General features: G+C 38.3%; 1 protein-coding gene across 4 annotated transcripts in view; it reads left to right on the top strand.

The window, feature by feature from the left end:
- TRAPPC9 (trafficking protein particle complex subunit 9) overlaps nt 1-24508 on the top strand; it is a 449139-nt gene that overhangs the window by 186570 nt on the left and 238061 nt on the right. For all 4 annotated transcript variants that reach the window (XM_050327783.1, XM_050327777.1, XM_050327790.1 and 1 more), the window contains exons 20-21: nt 12819-12972; nt 22705-22795. In XM_050327783.1, the coding sequence (XP_050183740.1) occupies nt 12819-12972; nt 22705-22795 (245 nt within the window). The remainder of the gene's footprint in view (nt 1-12818; nt 12973-22704; nt 22796-24508) is intronic.

Here is a 24508-nt window from a genome sequence, read left to right on the forward strand (position 1 = left end):
GAGATCCATCATATTTGACCACTGTCTCCTTTTTTCCCCTTGATATACTGGTGCAAAGCATATCTTTACATGGGCATCACTGGCAGCTTATTTCAGCTGTCACTTGTTCTCCTTCTGAATGTGCAGGGACTTGAGTGGGCTGGGACTTCAGAATATCCAGAGTCGTGACCTGTTTCATGTGACAGAGAGAATTTTATGAGAGTAAGTTATGGAGTGATTAGTGAGTGCTGATAAAATGGTGACACCAGGCAATAAATACATAAACTCAGGCTTTAATAGCGGAGTTTAAATCTAAATGAGGAATATTTTTATGTCAGGAGCTCACTGTTTGTTTTCCAGGCTGCTCCACGTGGGTTCAAATCAGCCTCTTTCTGGTGTTCTCTCCTTGTTTTGATGTTAGGTCTCCTTTTCTGGAAAAAGCTGGCTGTCTGTAATTTTGAAGGAGAGCTTCTTGTCGTTTATCTGGCATTATCTGGGAGGCTGTGCAGGCTGGACTCCTGTATGATGATATTTTCAAGCACAGGGTGACATTAGACAGTTGATTATGTCTGTACAACTTGTCCTGAAAACAGGCTCACCAAAACAAGCCCTGCTCTTTGTCTTCCTTGTGGCCTCTTGCTATTCTCAGTGCTGCTGTCAGCTGCTCTAACTCACTTATATTTGATCCCTTGCGCACAGGAACTGATTAATACAAGTAATTAACATTTTCAAATATCAATAATTTTTAAAAGCTGGTTGTTCTTTTGATATAAACTCATTAGTTTTTTTTTTTCCAAGGCAGTTTAAGCCACGTGGGTTTTATTTCCCCCTACATTTCCATGCTATTCAATTGTGAAAACAAATCACTTAATTTCCTTTCCAAGTCTCCATTTTAATTTGTGTACATGTATGAATGTATTAAAGAAAAAGAAACAGTGAGGTGATTTTTCCAATACTGAAATAATGTTGATGAATTAACCAGGTTCTTTTAAGCTGGTTTGTCAGGTATATTCCAGTACGATAGGAACTTCCTTGAGACAGAAGGTTACAAATTTACTATGGAAATGGTATTATCTGAAGAAATATAACATAAAAAGAGATTAATAAAAATTGAGTTATTGGGAATTACTTGAAGGAAAATACTGATTTGGCTTAGGGTTGTTCCAGGTTTGTGAATCTGTTTGTCCCCCTTGGTTGCTGAACAATTGCAGAATTAATTTAGTTCCAAAGGGCGATTTGTACTTAGGGCTGTTAATCAATTCCTGATATTCTGATTTGTAGCTAAATGAACAATTATTAGTTTAACTAAGTCATATTGTATTGCTCTCCAAGTGGGATGGACGTGCCTCACTTTTTAACCGGCTTAGACAATTTTCAGACAGCAAAAGAGTGCAAAAAGCACCATGGGAAGAGGCAAATGTTTCTTTTCCTCCTCCTCTGGCTTCATAGCCCAGGGGAGTCCCTTGTATCTGCCCTTTGGAGTTTGCTTCCATCCCAGCCTGGGTTCCAGCTCCGAGGGCTGGACCAGAGTGCCAGTGCAGGGGCACGAGGATGGGGCTCTGGGCAGGGCCAAGCTGTGCCCACGACGAGCAGGGTTTTGTCTCAGTGCTGAAAATGGCAAGAGATGAAGAGCCAGAAAACTTGAAAGTCAGAGTTGTTTGCAATTTTTTCTCCCCACACTGCATCATTATTTTTGATGATGTTTGTGGTGAAGAGCCAGAATTATCCCTAGTTATGTCACTCCCGTGTTCTGTGAGAGTGTGTGGATTTCTGTAAGAGAACAGTCCCTGTGGAAAAAACATGTGTCGGTACCTTCCTGAAGGATATTACAGCTAATAAAAAAAAAAAAAGGAAAACTTCTGTTTTATGACTTTGTACTCAATTATGCATCATTTAGAGTCTTGTGTATTTAGGAGGGAATGCTGCTGTTTAGCCCATTTCCTACCACCTGGAAGTAACTTGATTTACAATTAAGAAAAATGCTCTTTTTAGTGATATCAAAACTCTTAATGTACTGTTTTAGTGACACGTCACACAATGTGTCATGTGCTGATTAAAGTCGAGTTTTGTCTTTTTTTTTTTTGGAATGATTCTAATATAGTCTAGTCAAAGAATTTAATTTAATTACACGTGTAATACAACTTTCTGCCTTTTACTTAATTGGTCTCGCCTACGTTGTTTCTGCCTATTAGATGATAATTTAGCAATTTCCAATTTGTATATCCCTGAGGGAGGCTCAATGGGAATAAATGGGAGTAAAAAAAATCTCTGCAGCTTTATTCCTCAATTTACTGCTTGATGGCATCTCTTTTGTAGTTGTGTGGAAGAAGAGAAATGGAGGACAGTGAGCAATAAAAAAGGAAATCTTTTGTGTAAAAAGCTTAGTTCCAGAACAAAGCAGGTCGTGTAATCTTCACTTAGTATTTTTACAGTATTATTTGCTTGGCATAGGAAATATAAACCCAATTTTAATATAATATGCTTCCAGTTTTAATATTAACCCTTTAAGCCATTTATAGCTCTATAATTGAGTCACTCAGAGCAAATTAGTGCATCAGAACCAAGGCAGCTTCTCAGCTGGGCACGGAGAGGTTTATAAAACTACTACACAGTTTTGGGGTACAATTTGAGGTACAATTTGTCTGGCAGTAGTAGCCTGTCATTTTGAGATAATATAGCTCTGGAATTTCTGTGTTAAATTGTTCTTTGTAGATGGAAAAGAATAAAGAAAAAAATGTTAACTGTCAAATTAGCTTGAAGCTCTGTGTATGTTAATAACTGTGGCCCTCAATGTATTTTTTTGGGGGGTTTGGCTTCTTTCCAGGAACTGGGAATCTCATGGCACAGCATGGTTTGAAGAAAAAAACATGCAGGTGATCTATATACCAGTGAATTTCAACTCTTTCATAAGCTGGAAGTGCAAATATGGGGAGAATAAGTCTGATTCCTAAACTGGGATTCAGATTGAAATGGATGCCTAAATCTAAATATGCCTGGGTTTTTATATAGTAAGAAAAATCTAGTCAATGAGTGGAAAGTGTATGTAATTTTCACAAAAGAGATCTCAAATAATTGTTTTCTGTCTTGGTACCACTGAGTTTTATCTTGCAGTTTCCCTTTTCTTAAGAAGGAAAAAGTGTCTTACAGAAGTTTAGATACCATCATCTTCTGGGCTTTTTTATCTCTTTATGAGGGAACACTACAAAGAAACAAAGAATCACAGAGTTTTGGTTAATATTCTGTTATAGTTCATAAAATTTAGATTTAGGTAAATGAAAAGACTTAATAAATGTCTATGTTAAAACTAAATGCTGAAACTAATCCTACCTTCAATATTTATGCATTTTAAATACTAAGTTAATGTTTTACTTGAGGCAATTCCTTCTAAGTTTATGAAGGTCTTTTAAAAGCATTGTTTCAAGTAGACATGAGTGAAATACTTAAGTGAAAAATTATATACCTGCTTTATCCTCTTAGAGTGTTCCTCACTTTAGGAAGAATATCTTGCCTTAAAAATCAGGAAACTTCTAAAGAAGTGTAGTAGCAGACTCCAAGTGGTATCTTCAATGTAAACTTTTAATTGAAAGATCATATTTTGGGCATTTTGTTTTAAATTTTTCCTCAGCTGGGGGCTTTGTGCTTGCCATGGTAACAAAGGGCGCTCAGGGAAGTCTGTCTGTAAAACCAAGGTGTCTTTGTCTCACACCGTTGGTTGACTGCTCATAACTTGCAGTATTTCTAATCCCCCTTCCCTCACTTCCTCCAAATGTAGTGAAGAAATCCATTCTCATGTAAAAGATTTGTGTATATGAAGTTGGTAAGAAATGCTGTTTTATTAGTGACACCAAATCCCCTGTTTTTACCTCTGAGTTCCTTTATGAAGCTACATGTTCTGTGAAAGCTTCCCAGGTGTGACTTTGCTGACAGGTGAAATTTTCCTTTCTAAAATCCAGACTACTGTGTTCAAACTATTTCTGAACTGTAGGAGAGAAGAGTAAAAGTTTTTGATCTCATTTGACTTTAACAAGTTTTTTTAATTTGCTTTAGTTCGTTGAGGGTGGTTGTGTCGCTGTCTGGACAGGGTTGTGCAGTCACTGTCCATATACCATGTCTATACCACCCTAATCGACTGAGGGAGGTTAATGTGGCAGTCAACTGCTCCAAATGGAGTATCATTCCATCATAATAATTAAATAAATGCTGGATTTCTGGCTGTAGTGTTCAGATCTGAGTCTGGTGGCCCTTTGGCTTCACTGCCCTTTCCCGTAGGAGCTCAAGGTCACGGCTCACTGAATGTGAGGGCACCTGGCAGGGCAATTGTTTGGTAGGATGTGGTGATTTCCAAATGGGAAGTTTTGGCTGAAATACCAGAGTATTTTAGAGCACATCAGACAACTAACACAGCACAGCAATATGTGGGGCAAAGTGTGCAGAGGTAAATCAATAGAAAGGCCATGAGATAAAAGTGGAAGACAATCCCAGCTCTGCATTTGGCTGGAGTTGGATCCAGGGCTGCCAAAGGCTCACTATAATGAGCAGCAGAAGCAGTTGAAGCTACACCTTGGTTTATTAACCATTATTTCCTTCAGTTTAAAACCTCTTGTTCTATCACTACAAGTCCTGCTAAAAAAATGTGCCCCCATCTTATTCTTGCAAGCCTCTTTCAAATACTGAAAGGTTGCTGTGAGGTCTCCCAAGAACATTCTCTTTTCCAGGGTGATCAATCCCTACTGGTTTGTTTTCTGAAAATAGCTGTTTTCTGAGAGTGTTTCTAAATACACAGAGGTGTTATTGCCGGAGGAAGCATTAAATAAACTTATCCCATATACAGTGTCTTGGGGGAAAAAATTGCTTAGGTGAAACTGTGTGCATGTGAGTGAGATGTATATAATTTTTATTATTAATGCTGAGCAGTTGGCTGCTAGGGAACCTGTATTCGTCCTCAGGTGACACACACTCACTGTAAACCAAGATTTAGGGAGCATGATTAAAAAGCTTCTTGCACCCCCACTCACATTTGTGAACATTTTTCCTGGCACTAGTTAAAAAATAAGTTTTGTAGGTCAGACTTCTTGGACCACTTTGCTTTGGTGGGAGATGCACCCTGTTGTTCTGGTGCTTTGGTTTCTTAAACTGATGATGTCCTGACTTTCCCCCAGCTTTGCTCTTTGGCAAGGATTCTAGATTGCCTAGTTAAGTATGTCATCACTCACAAAACTTGTTTGTGGAACTTGAGAATCTGCAATGAAATCTGTGTAACTCTCTCTATGAAAAGAATTGGTGTGTCTGTGGCAAAATAAACATTTAAACATTTCATCGGCTAACCTGAATACAAAACTCTTCAAGGGAGTAACCAGGGACTGCTCTGAACAGCTCTTGCTTCTTTAAGAAATGTAGAAAATGTGAAGGTTGCAGAGTTGTGATAGAATTACAAAGGTTATTGTGGAAAAACAGTGACTTGGAAAAGAATTTGGTTATCACAGTAAATCATCTTGAGGTGAACTTCCACTGCAGTGCTCTGGGAAAAGGGCAAATGTTATCTTTCTATATAAAAAGAGAAGACAAGCAAGTAGCTGGTAAATTAATAATTCATTATGAATGTAAAGTCTAATTTTATCTTGAAGTGACAGTCCGTGGTGAAGTGTGTACTCTTGCACACTGAGCGTTCATGCATCCTGTGATTCTACCAAAAAAATGTTTGAAACACTTCCTTTATAAGAAACTTACATTTTCCTGATGTATATAAAGCTCTGTATCTCTGCATTTTCCCTTGAGTAATCACTGAGATGGACTCCACATGTGAATGATTTCCCAGATGTACAGGCTATCCTGGTGCTTTTTGCACCCTGAGTTTGGTTTAGAGTAGGATCTTGTCTGAAATTACCCTTTCAGGTGTGTACAGTGTCACAGTCACTTTCCTTTAAAAGTGGAGCATTGATTTATTGGGGATTTTTATGCCTTTTCTCTTAGGAGAAGGTGAATTGATGCTCCAAGTTTGTCATGAGCAGGAGGCTGTTTGTCATGGCTGTGTGAGGCTGTCACACACCCAACTCCACCCCATTTGTACCATTCTGGAGGGCCCTGGGACCAGCAACAACCCTCAGTGTTGGATAGGACAGGGCCTATGCTGTGAAATGATGCCAGACCACAGTGCTCCTTTCTGGTGCTTCTGGTCTCTTTAGGGTGTCCCAGGAGCAGAGACACTCGGGGTTTCTGTCCCGTGTTCCTTAATGCTTGCTGTGGGCAGAATCAGAACGAAGATGGGGGTTGCAGCAGGTGAGCACCTGGTTCCTCCACTTGAGGCTACCTGGAAAAAGATGTTCTGAACACAACAGAGTTGCTTCCCTTATTCAACTCTACTTTTTCTTTCTGTGTTTTGGGGTCTCAGTCTTTTCCTGAGAAGACTCAGGCAGCTGGAGCGATAACTGGGCATGACTGTAGAACTGAGGGTTTTTTGGTCTTATATCTGGCACAAAATTCCATGTTTTTGATTTGCATATGTTTCCTTTTGAACTTTCTGCCATATAAAGGCAATACTGAATTACACACATGAACAACTGAATATGAACATATATATTTTGACATTTGTGTCTCTGATTATTACTATTCCACTGAGAGAGAGGTAGGAGGTACAGTATGGCATTATTTTGGATAACAAGAAGGTTGCAATCCTTGCATGGTTCAGCTGTGATAAAGGGAGGATATTTAACTCAATCTTCAAGTGTTACCATACTTAGGCTCTTCCAAATTTCCTAATGGTATGAAAGACTATTAATGGTCTCTTATACCCCCTGTGGTAATTGGTGTGTTTATAGAGCAGATATTCCTATTATTATTATTTTAAATTTCTGATTTCATTAAGTAGCTAACAGTTTTGCTGCATGGTGATTGCCATAGGAGTCCAAATTATTTAAGTGGGTGAGTGAAAAAAGAGGCAAGTAGAAGTTAATTGTTATGCCTCTTCATTCCCAGTTTATGGTTTTCAGATTTGGAGCAAGGAATTAAAAAGCTATAGTCTCAGCACGCTTAGTATAATCACATTTAAACAGAAGATTTATGTAGCTAACAACAACACTGCTCCATTTTCAAATATTCCATTATATACAGTGAGACTATTCTTTCCTGGTTTAACTTGTTCTGGTCTGAAACGCTGTGGATCAGATAAATGTAAAGCTGTTGAATATTGCAGACTTCAGCACTATAGTTGGACTTTTATCTCTTCTCCAATTATTTTAAGTAAATAATTAGGTTCTAAACACAAATTTTTAAATTTAATTGACCTTTCTCAAGATTAATGGAAAAATTTATCTTTTGTTCTGCGTAGTTCAGATATTAAAGTCATCGTTTTTCTTCCTGCAGTCGGTTTTAGGTCAGGAGGAGAGATCATTACTTGTTGGTTGCTTGAGCTGCTGAATTTTACAGTTGTATTTTATAACAGTGAGTGAAATATAGATTATACTTCTAAAACTGTGAAATAATTGGATGTAAACACAAGGAATATGTTTAATTTGCGTTACTTTACATTTTCATTTTCAGCTAACGGTAGCGTATGTGTTCATCTCACAAGAGATTTGATTCTTGAGGCCCCCCTTTGCCTGTGAAGTGTTATAGACTTCCAGTTTTATGTCAGCTGCAGGGCTTGTATTTAGGGTGGAATTAATGTGCACCTGAAACACGATGGTATAAAAACGTTATTACTGAGATTGCACGATGGAATCAGGCAAAGTTTTTAAAGTAAACTTGCCTTTATGCATTTATTGTTCCTCTTGGAAGTGAGAACAAGAATATCATCCTCACTTCAAGCTTTCCCTGAAATTTAAAATCATTCACTATCCTTTTCATACATACAAGCATTTTGCATAAGTAGCGGTAACATGGTCTGGCTCAGTGTCCCTTCTGTCTACTTCATATAAGATAGAAAGAACAGGAAACATAATATTGAATAAAGTCTCCAACTGCCTCCTCTCAGCTTCAGTTATGGAAGCAGCTTGCAAACTCATCCATGGATGATAGTATTTAAATAGGTAGTTAGCCATGAGGAAGAGTTTTTGGGTTCCTGTTATATTGTTTCTTCCTAAGGATAATTGAATAAGGAATATCTCTGTATTTTATTCTTCCAAGCTAAGCCACAGTATTTTATTCACCTAATGAAAGATGAAATCTAGTTATGTTGCTTTTCTTTTAATACCATGCCTGCTTTTAACCTTGTTTTATTTGGAGAGTATCACATAATTAATTTCACTTCAGAGATTCATCCTCTTCTAAGAGAAGAGGACATGAAAAGAACTGAGCTGCGTCACTGGGGGATGGGATATGCCTGGGACCTTCCTGCTGTCCTGCCAGGAACAAGGGCAGGAGTTTACAGCACTCCCAGCAGTACTCCCTCACTGAATTATCACCTATTAATTCTATCTACCAGTTGCCACTTCTGTGAAACTGTCAGTGACGCTGGTTTTTAACTGGCACAGCTTTAGGCAAGAGGGATGTGCAAGGCACTGGCTCGGGAGTTGCGATGCCCTTTGCAGGAAGTTTCTGTCTCTCCATACGAAGGCCTTTCTGCTGAGGGGCAGAGTAAGATTTCCAGTAAAGCTGAAACTCATTTTGTGGGAAGTGGTGAAATGGGCTGTCTGGTGCCTTTAGTAGTTCTGCACTGCTGCTTTAATGGGACTTCAGACAACTGTCATTGAGGTGTCGGCGGCGCCATCAGGAGAGTTGTCATATTTTCCCCCTGTAAGTCGTCCTGACAGATGACGTGGGACGATACTGTGCAGACGTATCATCAGCCTTGCCGAGGAGCTGACCTTTTCCTCTTCATTCACTTAATTTGTATTTGAATAATTTGCATCCCTGTAAGGATGCTCAGTTGTTTGAGGAGCTGTCACAGCGGCGTGCGCTCGTTTCGTGACAAAACCCAGTAGTTTCAAAACACGATTGTTTCATTATTCATGAAAACTGTTGTTACTTTATCCCTCCTCCTGCACAGGCAAGGTTGGCCAGAGAGAAGCAAAACCTGTTTTGCATTTGCAAGATTGGTTATTTAATTTTTTTTTTTTTTTTGCATAATGCAGTGGTTTTATACAAATATCTCATGATTTATTGATAACTCATCTAGTAAGAAATTTGGATAGCTCCCCATGAGGAAAAGAAGTTAAAATCGAATTCTAGTCCCTTTTCCTGGAGTGAGTATATGTTTAAACTTTTGAGTTTTAAGATCTTTTCTGCTTTCCCTGATATGTAATTACTGTGAAGGGCAAGGTACAGGTGCCCTTGCACAACATGAGCCATCGTTATCTTGGTGGTTTGCAATAAAACCAATGCTTCTTTCAAGCTGAATTGTCTATTTTTACCTCTTTCTGTATAGATTCCATATATTCTTGTAACCCACAGCAAACAAGGACAAATTTGGGGAGAAAAGAAGTGCAGAGAACTCTTGACAAGAAACAGGTTGTAAAGTAACTACAGAAGCAGAGGATGACTTTTATGGCTAAAATAGATTTTACTCTTGGTTTTCTGATGCACAGCCCAGTGAGAAAGCTGGGCGACGTTCAGGAGGTTGCTCTTCCCTGCCTTCTGCTTCTTCTGGCGTGAAGTCCATGTGATCAATGAAAAAGTTAAAAAAAATCCATTTTTTTAGTTGGTGATTGTAACCCAATGTCCAGCTTATCCATTTCCTCCTTCAGTCAGCTATTTTTGGGAATCGTTTGTCCATTAGTTAACACCTCACTGGTGAAATGTGTCTTTGGAGATGGGAGAAATCTTCACGTTAAAAGCAAAGCGAAAAGGCTGTGTTTGAGTAGGGGTACAGTTTTAAGGATGAGTGACTGATTTAGGTTGTGGTATTTATTTTTTGTTTTGTTTTTTTGTGCAGAGCCTTCCAATTTACTACATATTCCATAGACTGAGGAATAAGTACCGAAGCAATGTTACTGATAAAAAATGCAGACAAAGAACTTGATATGAATATTTTTAGCACAAGAGAAAGCAGAATACTGATGATAAAAGGGAGATATGTTTCAGAAAAAGAGCCAGGATTTAATTTTGTTGTGCTTTTCTTTGAGTGGATCTGTAATCTTGAAACATTATATTTTATCTCTGTTTATTGCCTTCATATATTCTACCTACAGCTGTGTTCATAGTACTGTTTTGTGTGATACTTTTCTCTCTGTAGTTTTTTTTTACTCAGACTCTTCACTTTCTAACTGGCAAGTGTGTTGTTGGGGGTGTTTTTTTGGAGCTTCTCATGTGACATAAGGTGTCACTGTGCTAAATACAGTTTACACAGTATAAATAAAAGCATGGTTAGAAGATTTGAGAACTTAGTAAGTGGTTCTGAGTAAAGGGAGCCCTGTTTTCTGAAGTTTTCCATAACTTAGAACTGAGTAAAAGTTACTTCAAGCAGAGATGCACAATGAACCATTGATAAGAGTAATCTATGCTGTGTTCCTGAAGCTGATGTGGATTTATTCTACACTGTTGGGGTAAAAAGTGCTTATATTCATATTTGATTTCCAGAAAAAAATTACCATATTGCCAGTAACAATCCTTTAACAGAGAAATGCAGTGTGAATGCCTACAGTTACATATTAAATATTGTTAGACAGGAATATTTTTCTGAAGTACCAATCACTTAGAAAAGTGCGACGCAATAATTAGATGGGAACTGTTGTCCAGGTCCCTTGGGAGGTGGATTCTAAATATTTTTGACTGTCCAGAAACTAAGACAATTTTGTTAAAATATAACTATAGGAACTAACTGTATTTCTTTGAGAATTTAAGCAGTGTTGTGTATATAACAGAAATGAAGTACTGGGTTTGCATCTGCTCACGTACCACAGAGTGACAAAGTGATCTTGGAAACAAAGACTAAAAATGATTTTGTAATGTTCCAGTTGTGCCTTCCCCATGCATTACCCATGCCAGATCCAGGAAACCCAGCTTGGATTTGCTGGATCAACTCATACTTCAATGGCAGTAAGAAGGGATGTCATTAGTCATAGTTTCAGGCCTGATATTTTTTCAGAATCCACTCTTCAGATTGTATTATCTGGGTGTTTTTCATTACATTCTTTGTTTCTGGCTTGATTCTGACAGTTGTTGTGATCCACTTTTACGTCTCACGTTTAACTTTTTAATATGCCTGGCATATGATGGCCTTTGCATGCAAATGAAGAACTTCTGATGATCTCTTACTGTAGGAAAAAATAGCCAAAACAGAAGCCTCCCTTAAGAGAGGAATAGATTCATTCCTCTGCCTTTTGCATGTGAAGATCACCAAAGATGAATTCTGCACAAGGGGTAACTACTTAGAGAGACCTTTGCCTTAGTCATAGAATCACTGATTGTGATTGGAAGGACCTTAAAGATCATCCAGTTCCAAACCCCTGCCATGGGCAGGGACACCTTCCCTTCCAAGAAGGTAGTCTTGGAACATTAGAAGCTTCTCCTCGGGTGTCATTTTTGGCTCAATCTTGATAGGCCTGTTTGAATCCATCTTCCCTCAGCAAACTTCACAGCTCTAGATTATTCCTTGTGCTTGTAGTTGCCATCTCTCTTCACCCAGTTTCTTTCAGGGTCAAGATTCTCTTAAATTAATGGTAATTATTGAAAATCTCTTCTGGTCTGGGGGGATTTCAAAACTCTTTCTTCTTGACCTTTGTTACTGGTGTTTTCCTTTTGGCAACAATTATAGAATGTGTTTCCTTCTTTAGAAGTAGAACTAGATAAAATAGTAATAGTAATCCTGTGTTTTTGTGAAATGCCCTTCCCAGACCCCCTCTTAGTTTGTAGTTGCCTTTCATCATGAATGGTTTTCAAAGCTATTGCTCTCTCTTCTCTTTTCTTCAAGTGCAAAGTCATCTCAAGAGCAATATATTTTAATTCTTCCCTAATTATTTTTCTATTTCAGACGATTCAGGAAATTAAAGCTGTTTTGGCAGCACAGTATATTAGATCTGCTATAACCACATTTCATGTGATGTGAGCTGGTCTAAATTCCCTTTTATATTAGATTAGTGATTCTAATTTAACATATAAGTATTTAGTATGCATTATAGTGTACTATATTTAATTTAATTAGCTTTTATGCCTTACCGTACATTTAATAAAGCAATTATTTAACCATTTGCTACCAATGAATTATACTGAGATATTGAAATTAATACTATCTGTAATTCATTAAGATACACTAAGCAAGATGGAAGTATCCTTTTATAAAGAAATCAAGGGCCACATTCAGACCCTAATGCTGTGCTGATTTTGTCTTTCCTTCCTGAGTTTTGTAAGGAAAATTCAGGAAGTTGCTTGTACAAGCAGTGAATTTCTAAGTGTGTTACAGTTCACTTCAGGAGACGCTTTCACATATAAGATTTTGTTTCCCTTTTTTATGGGTTGGTATTAATAAATGACTATAAATAGCATATTCATCACCATTTGGCCCAGTCCTGTTGCTTTTCCAGCAAGTCTTGAGCACACCAGGAGCTTTTACATACCAGGAGTGGAGGTGGGTGCTGAACCTCTGCAGAACCACAGTAAGGTCAGCTGGTTGCAGCTGCCAAATGCATGCCTTGTGCATCACTCACAAAGGCATTCAGATGTTGATTGATGACTGGTAAAACATTTGGCCATCATCAATAGGCTTAGACTTCTGTTTTCAGTAGCGTAAATCATGTGGTTTATATGTCATTAATTTACAGAGTAGGTGCCACTGAAACAAATGCACAGAGATTGCAGTGCTTGGTTCCACAGCGCCCTGCAATATCTGCAGAAATAATGCCTGTAAAAACTGTTACAGTGAAAATTATGTTGTGTGGTTTTTTTTCCTTTCTTTTCCTTTGCCACAGTATGGCCATCCAAGTGGACAAGTTCAGTTTTGAGAGCTTCCCAGAATCCCCTACTGATGGGACACCGTTGGCCAATGCAAAGCAGCTGGAAGAAGAAAGGCAACAAGCAAAAGGTCTGGAGATTAACAGCAAGCTGGATATTTGCTGGAAAATTATATCCTTTCCTAAATACTTGCTTTAAAAATATATAAATAGATGCCCTATGACACATTTTATTTTATAATTCAACCCACTTCGTAGCAGTGTTACCGAAAAGAAAAGTAATTAGAACTATGAAGCTTATCATAATTATAGACTGCTTAAGGTTAATTGTGCTGTATATTATTTAGGCGATGCTTGGGTCATCCTGTAATGGCTTTTTCTGAGTCATTGAGCCTGTCATAAATACTGTGTGTTTTTCCCAACTTTTAGGGAGCTGAGGAAGAAGTATAGTTAGGATTTATAGGGTCAAATTTTTCTATTCTCCCCCACATGAAGTAACTGAATCATGAAGAAATACATGAAGCTGGATTTAAGGATATATATTTGCATATTTTTAATTGAATTTGAGTAAATCAGAACATATTGGAATAATTTATTTCCAAGTCCTATTTACAGATTTAGTAATATATCTAATCTTGTGTAGCCTTTTAAGGCTTAGGCAGGACCTGTGTGATGACTTAGTCATTCTAAACATAAAATCCCTATAATAATTCTAAATGCAGTAAAATATTGCCTTATGATTATTAATAAGAAATTGCATTTGGTTTAGAGTTAAAATAAACCAATGGTGTTGCCATAAATTTCGTGATTTCTATAAAAATTCTTGTGCTTGGCTTGTCAAAAATACACTTTCTCATGATTTTCTTCAGAGAAACATTCTGTACAGCCAGCAGCCCCCCAAGCCATGTGATAATACTCAGCACCTTCCAGAGGATTTATATTTTTCACTCAGATCATCCTCAAATTCACATGATAGTGGGCGGCAGGAGATGAGAGAAGAGTGGCAATCAAATCATGCTTTGTTTGTTTGTAATTTTAATTGTACTTTTATCTAGTGATCTGAAAGGATGTTTCATTACTATTATGAGGAAGAACATCTTTACTGTATGGGTGACTGAGCACTGGAACAGGTTTCCCAGAGAGGCTGTGGAGTCTCCTTCCCAGGAGATGTTCCAGGGCTGACTGGACACAATACTGACTAACGTGATCTGGGGACCCTCCCTGAGCAGGGGGGTGGGGTTGGACCAGATGACCTCCAGTGGTCCCTTCCAACCTTAACCATCCTGTGATTATTAAATTACCTGCACAGGCTTTGTCAAAGACTCCTGGTGCCTGATTCAGTCCAGATTCCCTAAGCAAGATTTCATAGAGAGTTCCATTTATGCAAAAATGTCAATATTTAACCGAAACTCACTTAGAAATTGTCTGTGTTATGGGAAGATATAAATATTCCATGGTAGCACAGATGAATTCTTACGCTGAAATTGAGTGCATAGTTGTAATCATTTTGTCAAGGTGTAAAAATACATCCTCACTCATTTCTGTTGCTGGGCAACACTGTTTACATCCATCCTGTGCTATGTATTTAAGGCCAGTTTTGATCCCCAAAACTGCTGTGGCTGACATATAAGTCAGTACCTTAGTAAACCAATGCATGGATTCTGTGTGCTGAATGAGTGCAAGCATTAGTTTCTGTGTTTTAATTTTTATGGTGATTGTTCTCTCTGTTCCAGGAACTAAAACTATTCTAATTAATGGAAGGCAAGAAATTTTAGATGTGCTTAAAAATCCTTGAAGAAATATGTAAGTTCTTTTCCAGGTTTCCTGTCCTGGCTAGAGTCAGTCTCTCTCATAGAATCATAGAATTGTTAATGTTGGAAAAGACCTCCACGATCATCAAGTCCAAACTTTGACCAAATGCAGTCATGTCAACTAAACCACAGCGCTGAGTGCCACGTGGAGTCATTTCTTGGTGACTCCACCACCTCACTGAGTTGCCCATTCCAATGCTTGACCACCTTTCAGTGAAAAATTCCTCCTGATGTCCGACTTGAACCTCCCCTGGCTTCATCCTTTTTATTTCTTACAGCAACATTTAGATGTGCACCAATAAAAATTCATCTCTCACTTCTGCCGAGTTTAAGAAACTTGTTTTCTGAGACATTTTTCTCCCACCAGAGTAGTTTTACAGAGCTTATTTCAGACCTACTGATGCACAGGCAGGCAGAGAAATAGATGGATAGTTTAGCTGCATAAGCCTTTTCCTTCAGGAGTCAGCCTAAGCACAGCTAAGAGAGGAAAAGGATTTGCAAAAATACAAAGGGATGCAAAGGGATACAGTTGCTTATGTTTCCTACTGTAAAAGGCATTTTTGCAAAAGTCCTTTGAATGGTAAGACCAAGTGATCTCTTTTTTAATCCATCATCTTTGAACTACTTTGAACCCAGGTAGCTTTTCTCTGATAACCACGTGCGTGACCAAATGGATGTGTATTTGAGAGATCAGGGTTCAGACATTTTGTTGTAAGTAATCTTAAGTTGTTTACGAGGGAAAGGCTGTATTTTTTAGCTTACAGTTTCTTAAATTTTTGCTGTATTGGTTGATACCTCATGAAACCATTACATAAACAAAGGGTTCAGATTTGAAGTGTGTGGATTACACTGACTGCAGTGAGAAGTTCAGTTATGAGGAATTCCTGTGTGGACCAAAAATAGCTCACAAAGGAAGAGGATTTTAGCACCAGAAGAATTTTCCAGTATGGAAAATCCATTTTCTACGGCTTTATCCATTGAAATATTAAGGGTTTCAATTGATGAGATTTTCAGTACTTCGTTTATGAAAGTATTGTAAAACTTGATTGATTTTTCATGTACTTTTGGAGGGCTAAAGGGAGAAGGTAAAGACAAAACAGCATATTATTCAATTCAACCTTTGCACATTTTTTATAGAGTGAAAATTATTAGGAAGATAGACTTTCTTATGAAAACCCTTACTTTCAATGTAGAAAAAATCTGGAATAATGTAATTTAGTGTATCTTTGAGCACACAGTTGTATTGAGATCACTGAAATTAAGAATATGCTGTCTTGGTTTTTAGCATTGTGGGGTGGCATCTGGTATCAGTTTAACAGCTGGGGTTTGCTTTAACACAGAATTGGAATAGCCAGAGCACATGTACTATTAAGGTGACTAATTGTGCTTCTCTTCTTATTTCCTGAATATTTTTCAGTGGAATTTTTATTTTCTTCTGGGACCTTCTATGCATTACAACTCATGGATCAAGGCATCTGTACTAAATGTCCTTTGAAGTTTCTAGAATGCTGCTTCCCTTGTTGAGTTCTCTAAGATTTTCATCTTTTCACTGTTTCTTTATACCTGAATTCTTCAAAGTCTTGCAGTTAGAAATGTTTCCCCGGGTGGAAAGTGATGGGCAGATAAAACCTCTCTTTGTGGACTTTACACGCTCTGTTTTTAGACCCACTGTAGATTACTACTCTTCAGAGTATTTAATTGATTTGTGCAGTCTACATTTTGACTTAAGAAATTGCAACATGTTCAGAATTATTTCAGAGAACTGGGTCACATGCAGGTGATCCTCATTTTTAGAGGAGTAAACAAATATTTATCAGTGTTCAGAGGGTGGAACAGATTCTTTATAGGAAGAACAGAAACTAGGAATAGCATCAAGAAGTTATTTATGCTTGTTTTCTTTTGTTTTTTTGTCATAACCCTTGCTGCTGCTGCTTAATGAACTGCAAGGAGCTTGGTGCCTTTCAGGATGGGCCTCAGAGTCTGTAAAGCAGGACAAGAAGGGGAAACATGGGAAGGTGATGGGTTAAGATGACTTAAAATCAGTGAATCCACGCCGAGGTGTGACCGAGGGCCCATGTCAGATGCTTACATCTGAGCTTGCAAAAGCATGTGGAGGGGAAATCAGAGTGCACAGGGAATTGTTAGGAAAGGAGGGATGGGCCAGCTGAAAGCTTTTGGGTCAAGGACAGTCATCCAACAGAGTGAGGTGGTGTGCATTTCTTACAGACCACTCAAACAAGAAGCAGTGCAGGATGAACTGGAAAAAGTCTTCCAATTGCAGGTTAGATTATTTCTGGACACTACTTTATGGACATTTTTAGTGTGCAGGTGCTGCATGGCTTGATTTGGTGTGTGCTGTGTGGGATCTGCTACTTGAAAATAAAGAAGATCCAGTTGGAGAGGTGAAATTTGTTGGCAGCCTTGGCTGCAGTTGTCCTGAGATGGTGGAGTTCACTATCCTGAGGGAAGTGAGGAGGGCAAGTAGCAGGATAATGACTCTGGACTTTAGTAGAGGACACCTTGTCAAACTGGAAGTCTGCATAGCAGGCTGCCCTTGGTCCCAGGAGAGCTGATGGGCCTCAAGGAGCAACCTCAAAGCCTGAGAGTTAACGCAGTCAACAAAGTTCATCTGGCTCTTCAAGCAAGGCCTGTTCCGAAATTGCAGCCAGGTAAATTCCAGTTAGATGCTAGGAAAATTCCTTTCCACAATGAGGGTGCTCAAATGCTGGAACACGTTGTCCAAAAGTGCTGTAAAATTGCTGTCTTGGAAGATGTTAAAAAATTCTGAACAGGGCCTTGAACAACCTGATGCAATTTCAGTATTTTCCATGCTTTGAGCACGGGGTTGGACAGTGACTCTGGAATTGCCTTTCAATATAAATTATTCTGTGATTTGTGCAGCCAGGCAGAGGGCTGGGTCAGAGAATGACTGTTGAAAACTAAACTCCTTTTCCTTCCTCCATCTCCTGCTCTCCATAGGTTCTATTGCAGCCAGAGGAATTTTCTAATGTACTGTGAGGGAATTGCTATTTCACTGAAATGAGACTATAACATTTTGGGGTCATTTTCTTGAAAATATTCTAAACCTGGCCCTAACAGCCTTGAAAAAAATGAGACTTCCAGTGCCACCTTGAATATCATGTTCCATTTTTAACTTTTCTAATAGGTAAACTTTTTTTTTCCTTACTTCAGCCTTAATATCTGTGATGTATAGGAAGCCTGTCCTATTTGCAATGTTTCCTTACATTTTTCTAAATTGTATTTTGTGCCCCTTCCTCAGTTTTTTCTTTTCTATATTTAAACCTGATTGCCTAAAATTTCTTTCAAAACACTTTTTCTTGCAGTCATATTGCTGATGTTGTTCTGCAGTACAGCTCTATTTTTCTCAATATGTTGGGTCCAAAGGTGGGAGCAATACTGCAGGTGAGATTTCTCACAGAATAAAAGCTGCTCTTCCCAGGTTTCAGATAGGTTTGCTCTGAGAGCTGTTCTTTAATTCTGTTGCAAGTGTCTCATGTCTGACTGATTTTTTTTTTTACTGCACATAGTTCAGCATAACTGACTGAATTCCCAAATATCAGTTTATAGATTGTCGATTCTTTCTCAGGTGATACTTGGAACTTTTCTTCATTGATTTTCATCTAAATAATCTTCATAAATTCCACTTATTTATTAGGTTTTTGAACATTGACATCTTTTCCAAATACATAAAAATTATGAATGTTTTTTGTATTTCATCATCTTAAGTAGCCAATCAGGATTCTGAGGTTAGTATCTCTCAGACAGAACCTTGAGCCATCTCATTTACTTGACAGCAAATCACTGATTTTGCTGTTACTGAAATTAATTTTTCTCTGTCTATTCAACTTTTGATGACTTCATCTTGATCATAATTATGAATCTTTGGTTATGAGAATATTATGTGTTGTGGAACTTCTGTACATCAGTGAAGGTTTCCTTACATTTCCCTGCAGCTTCTTAGCAACAACAATTGTTTGCAAAAAAGTAACTATCATTTAGGACCCTAAATAACTGTATATAATTAGTTCTAATAATGAAGTACCACAACGATAATCAAACAGAAAGCTTAAAATATGATTAGGGCTACTGTTGTAAGTATAATGTGATCATTAATCATGTAAATTTATTTTTGATGAGTGAAATTCTTATTTATGAACATTTGCTAATTTTTTTTGTCATTATGTGCATTCTTCCATCTGGTTTTATTTGCAAAGGAGATATGTATTAAAAATAATTTCTTTTTAAGATGCAAGATGTGGAATGCTGTAGGGATAAAAAATATGAGTAACTTACCGATATAAACCATTTTTAAAAATGTATTGTCTTTTTAAGCAGGAGGTTTTAGATAACTTGCTGTGTTGTAATTGTGGGTACCCAGCTACACATTAGGCAATCCAGAGAGTATAGAAGACCAAAGTTTTCCATGGGGAAATAACTAGTTCACTTGACTGTTGTTTAGGTTTTTGGTATGAAACAATTTATATCATATTCGTTCTGTTGCTACAGAAACATGAATCAAGGGTGTCAACTGTGAAAAATTAGGTTTGTTTTTTTAAACTGCATCTGGTGATTGTGAGTTCTCTGGCTCTGAGGCCTATTTGACTGTGTAGTCTTGAGTTGTTAAATATGAACAGTTACATTGAAAACCAGGAGTCAATTGTTTCAGTCCTGGCTGGCGCGTGTGTTGTTAGTAACAAAGATTTGACTGTAGGAAGTGAGGCCAGGGTCAACAGTCCTACAGAAGAGCAGGTTTGTGATCACAGTGAGATTTCAGCAAAATGTGTGGAGGTTTAGTTAAGTAGAGAGATCCTGCAAGGTCAAACTTAACCTTGGCAACCTTTGCTTCTGTTTATCTGTACAGTCTTTTTCAATGAATTTTAAATCCTGGATCTTACACTTGCGTCTTTTATCGGCTTTGACTTTGAGCTAAGAATGAAAGGGTATATTGGCAACCCCTGTTCCAACTGCTTTACTTTCATTGACTTCTCGAGGGTTATCTTAGAAAATACACAAACTCTTGAGTTAAGCTTTTGTCTCTTGTCCCCTTGACATTTTCTTACTGCATATTTTGGTTGCTTTTCATCTCCAAGGTAATGAGTTTGTTGCAATGTTCAGTTTTGTGTTTCTCATGTAATGAGCAGTTTTATGTAATTATCTGATAATATAGTCAGGAGACAAAGATCAATGGTACAGAATTCCAGATGCCCCTGTAGGTCCATGTGAACACATAGTTTGTTTTAACAAGTCAACTTCTTTGATTGCATCTCAACCTTACCGTTCTCTCCTTTGCCACCAAACTCCCTTGTGCTGCTTCTTTCAGTGATCTCATTAGACAAATGCAGGTTATTTCCTGAAGACATGCGTGGTCTGACCAGCCTTACAGAATCACAGAGCCACAAAATGCTCAGGGTGGAAGGGACCACAGTGGGTCATCTGATCCAACCTCTCTGCTCAGGCAGGGTCATCCCAGAGCACATGGCACAGGATTGTGTCTGGACAGGTCTCGAATATCTCCAGTGAGGGAGACTCCACATCCTCTCTGGGCAACCTGTTCCACTGCTGGGTCACTGACCAGGAAAGAAGTTCTTCCTCGTGTCCAGGTGAAACTTCCTGGGCATCAGTTCCTTCCCGTTCCTCTTGTCCCATTGCTGGGCCCCCCAACCCGAGCAAAGCCTGGTCCATTCTCTGTCCCCTCCCTGTAGACACTCACAGATATGGGTGAGGTCCCCTCTCAGTGTCTCCTCTTGAGGCTGAACAGCCCCAGCTCCCTCAGCTTTTCCTCATGAGAGAGATGCTCCAGTCCCTTTACTATCTTTGTTTCCCTCCACTGAAGCTGCTCCAGGAGCTCTCTGGTGCTGAGGAGCCCAGAACTGGACACAGCACTCCAGATGCTCCTGGCTTTACCTTCCAGAATGAATGTTCTACATGTGAATACCTGGATCTGCTTTGACAGCACTTGCCAATGATAAAGTATGGAGAATCACCTATTTCATAGTAATTCTGTACTGTCATCTGAGACATAAAGCTTTCCATGGAGCTTTAAGGAGTAAAAATCTGTAATATTCCAGGCCCCACTGTGAGCCAGTTGTAAGTAAATTACAGTTAAGTTAGTTTAATGTTACAGTTAATGGCAGCCACTGTTTAAAAGAGTCTTTTAAATACTGCCTTTTTATTAGTGTTTTCTCTAACTTATGTTCCTTACATTAAAGATGTGATAACAGAATTATTTATTTGCTGTTTCTGTAAAGTAATCCCAATTATGCATTCTCTATCCTCTAGTTTGTTTTGTGGAAATTACTCAGTTGTGTTGGTGTTCTGAGTCTTATTTTTCAGCAACAATGTTCTTCTAAGGTGATATTCTGCTGCCTTCAGTTTTCCAAATAGATGCTTTTCTTTAATGGTGTTTACAGCTTTTTAGACTCTTAGAGGTTTGTGAATTCTTTATTTGTGGTCTTTTTAGGGAAAAAAAGAAGTGCTATTTATGACATTTTTCAGTGCATAATGAGAATATTTTAAAAAATAATGGCAAGAATCTTGTACAGTATATTGATTTTCCTCTTCTGTCATCTTCTTGAGCTCTTGAATCTCAGTCACTAATTGATAGATCTGTTTTTGTTCTGAGGTTTCAAGATTTTTCTTTTAAATCTCATGTAGAGCCTGTGAAATGATGTCCTGTGATAGAAATTAGTTATCTGCAGTACTTGTTTATTTTCTTTTAAATGATGTAGGTGAGTATATACTCTAGCAGTCAGATGATGTGCCTCTGTTTCCAAAGTTTTGCAGAAAAATGACTGGTCACATTTAGAAGCTGTTTATAAAAGCTCCGATATTCTTTCATTTTTTGCTGTATGTTTGATGAACATGGTTCCAGTACTTGATGGATCTCCCTGCGAGCTTATCCTTTAATTGTGGTGGGACACCACTTCACCTATGGGTGTTTTATCTGAAGATTTTTCTGTGTGGTGCTCCCATTTTGTGCAGTCATGAGCTGAGCTGTGAAGGTGATGCAGGTTTTGCCAGTGTAAGGACAGTTCTGGTGTAAGAACACACACCAAAAGCTCATGTGCATCCATGAAGGAGCCATCCTTGCTCCACCTCCACTTCTTCATCTCACCTTCAGCAGGACAGGGGCTTCTCATGGTACAAAATCACACCAAAGTGCAACCTTGGCTGAATACAGGATGGTGCTGACACCTGCCCGTGCTCCAAAGCCCTCTGAGTTCGGTGCCTTCCTGAATGCAGGGAATTGGAACCAAGAAATCCAGTGCTCTTCCTGTTACAAATGCACATTGCTGTCATTGACACATCACATGAAATTACTGTTAATTTGTTTAAATGGATGACCCTGTCTCTGTGTTGCATTCGATATTGCCTATGCTTTTATTTTAGTGTTTGTTGTGTAACCTGTTTTGAAACCCTTTTGGAAGAGATTTTTCTTTTCCCAACAGTTTATTTCAGTGCCTCGCTGTCCTTAGAGGAACAACAGTTTTCTAATTTTCTCTCATTTCAGTCTGAGCTTGTTTCTGAGCTCATGCAGGGTAGGAAGGAAAGCTTTCAGGTTGTGTGCCTGCCTGGTCCTGGTATGTTTGCCCTCAGTAATGGCACTGTCACTGCATTGTCCAACATCCCTGTACCTCCACAGAACTAGCACCAAGCCAGCATTAAATGCTGTCCTAGCAGACATTTGTTCTGTTTTGTGTTGCCTGGTTCAATTTTAACCTTTTTGTTCTCAGATCGTTCCTAATTTATCATCTTGAATTCCCATCCTGCGCCACAAACTTACAGGTTTTGCATTCTTACAGCTTCCAGACTTTTTTACCTTTGTGTTTTATTATGGTTCAGGTGTATTTTACCTTTGCTTCAACACTGTTCCGTGGAATTAAGTACCTATATTCTGAAGTTATCAACTGCTGTAATTTTTATTGTTGGTCAGTGCATGGGTTAGTTAACCATATGCAACATTAACCTTTAAAGAATCTCTTGCTTGCAGTTTCGATTTGCAATAGTAAAAGTTGTACATATTACGTGCCCTTTTTCTCTCTGAAACAGAATTTTCCTTAATTCCAATTTACCCTTCCTTGAAGCGTGAAGGGGAGGCAAGTGTGGAAGGAGTTCTTAATCAGTTGGTCCTGGAGCATCTACAGTTGGCTCCTCTCCAGTGGGGTGAGTAGTGTCAGAATCGATTGATGATCTTTTTAGAGGATGTACTGGCTTGTAATTTTTAGCAGCCCGAGAATGATAATGTTTTCATTTACTGGCAATCTCTGATACGGGAGAATTTGATAGGAATTTTATTTTCCTTTAGATATTTTACTTAGCTGATGATAAACGTAGAATTGGTATCTATTTTATTTTAAGTGCCAGTGTTCAGTGATAGTAGATATGAAACCTGACCATGCACTTTTTCCTGTAATTTGCAGTCCTACTTGTCGTGTATGAGAGGTGGCTGATACTTAAATTTTCCATTTGCCTGGCAGTGTGTGGTTTTAAAATAATTTCTCTCCTTTTTCTTTTTTTTTTTTATGGAATAGTAATGTACTTTATGTTATATGCCTTATTATGATTGGACATTTGCATTACTAATTTTTTAGGTACAGAAAAAGTTGTTAATCTGGGTAGTGTGGAAGAACTATTTATCTTAATTGTGCATTTAGAATGATGTTCCAACAATGAAAAATTGAATTAATTTAATTTTGAAGAATCATAATAACGTGACTACTCTCTGAGGTTCCCAGAAAGGCTTGTTAAGAGGCTTTGGAACATGGAATGTTTCATCCCCAACAATTCTATGTCAGTTACAAGTTTCAGAGAAAGTCCCCAAGTCATCAGAAAATTGTTTCCAAAGCTTTTGCTTTTAAAGCAAATTTAACTCTATGCTCCATATTTTAATACTTTGATGACCTAGAAAGGATCAATTTTAAGGAACAGTGATCCATCACTTTTGTCTGTGTTACTACTAAAACTAAAACGACCCCAAACTCCAGTATTTGTGTACACTTTGAACTGCCTGGGATTTTTTCAAGCCTGTGAACCATCCTCAACTCATGTGTTAAAACCTGTGAGCACTTTGTTTATAGATGAGAAGATTAAAAATGGTTTAAAGTTGTTTGTTGTAAATATGTTGTTCTTTAACCATAATCAGCTGTCCCTGAAATCGCTCTTATCTGGCCTCACTTCTTCAGAGGATTCGAGGATTTGGTAGCATTTGCTCACATCACCTACTGGATTTGGCCATGATTGCCCTGGTTCTCATCTGTAAAGCGATGGTTTGTGGCAGGTGTGTGTTGTGAGCTCAGAGAAGTCAGTTCTTAGGTCTGCAGAGCATCAACCATGGACACGTTTGTACCCTGGGCTCTGTGTCTGAAAACTTTCCTTTGGCACTTCCGAAGGGGACATCGGAATGAAAAACGTGCTTTTCTTCTTTCCCTGAATACTTGGTTTTCTTCTTTGCATTTTATGCCAAATTCCACTATTTTCTTAGTAAAAGAGGCTTTTTGAATCACAGGATTTTACCTGGCATTCCTGCCTGAATGGTGACGTTCTTTGATGAACTCACTGACAAACATGAACATAGCACTGCTTTCCAGTAAAATCTGTTTGCCTGTAGAGCTCGTTATTTCTCAGGCTGTTGGTTAATTCAGTTAAAGAGTCCCAGGTACTTTAGCTTTCAGCCAAAGCTCTGTGATATTTTCTACTTCATAACTGCAGAATCTTCTGAAGCACAGTCTCTTGACTGATGGTGTTGGACATGTTAATTTTCTACATTAAATGAAACAGGAAAAGGGATGTCCTGTGGGATATCAAATACTTGATTTACCACATATATCATGTTTCCTTATAGACAGTTTAGTTTTGCAAAAGTTTACTTAACTTTTT

The sequence above is a fragment of the Myiozetetes cayanensis genome, unplaced genomic scaffold, assembly GCF_022539395.1.
Source record: "Myiozetetes cayanensis isolate MyiCay16 unplaced genomic scaffold, myiCay2020 scf1, whole genome shotgun sequence".
In the NCBI taxonomy this organism is placed as follows: domain Eukaryota; kingdom Metazoa; phylum Chordata; class Aves; order Passeriformes; family Tyrannidae; genus Myiozetetes; species Myiozetetes cayanensis.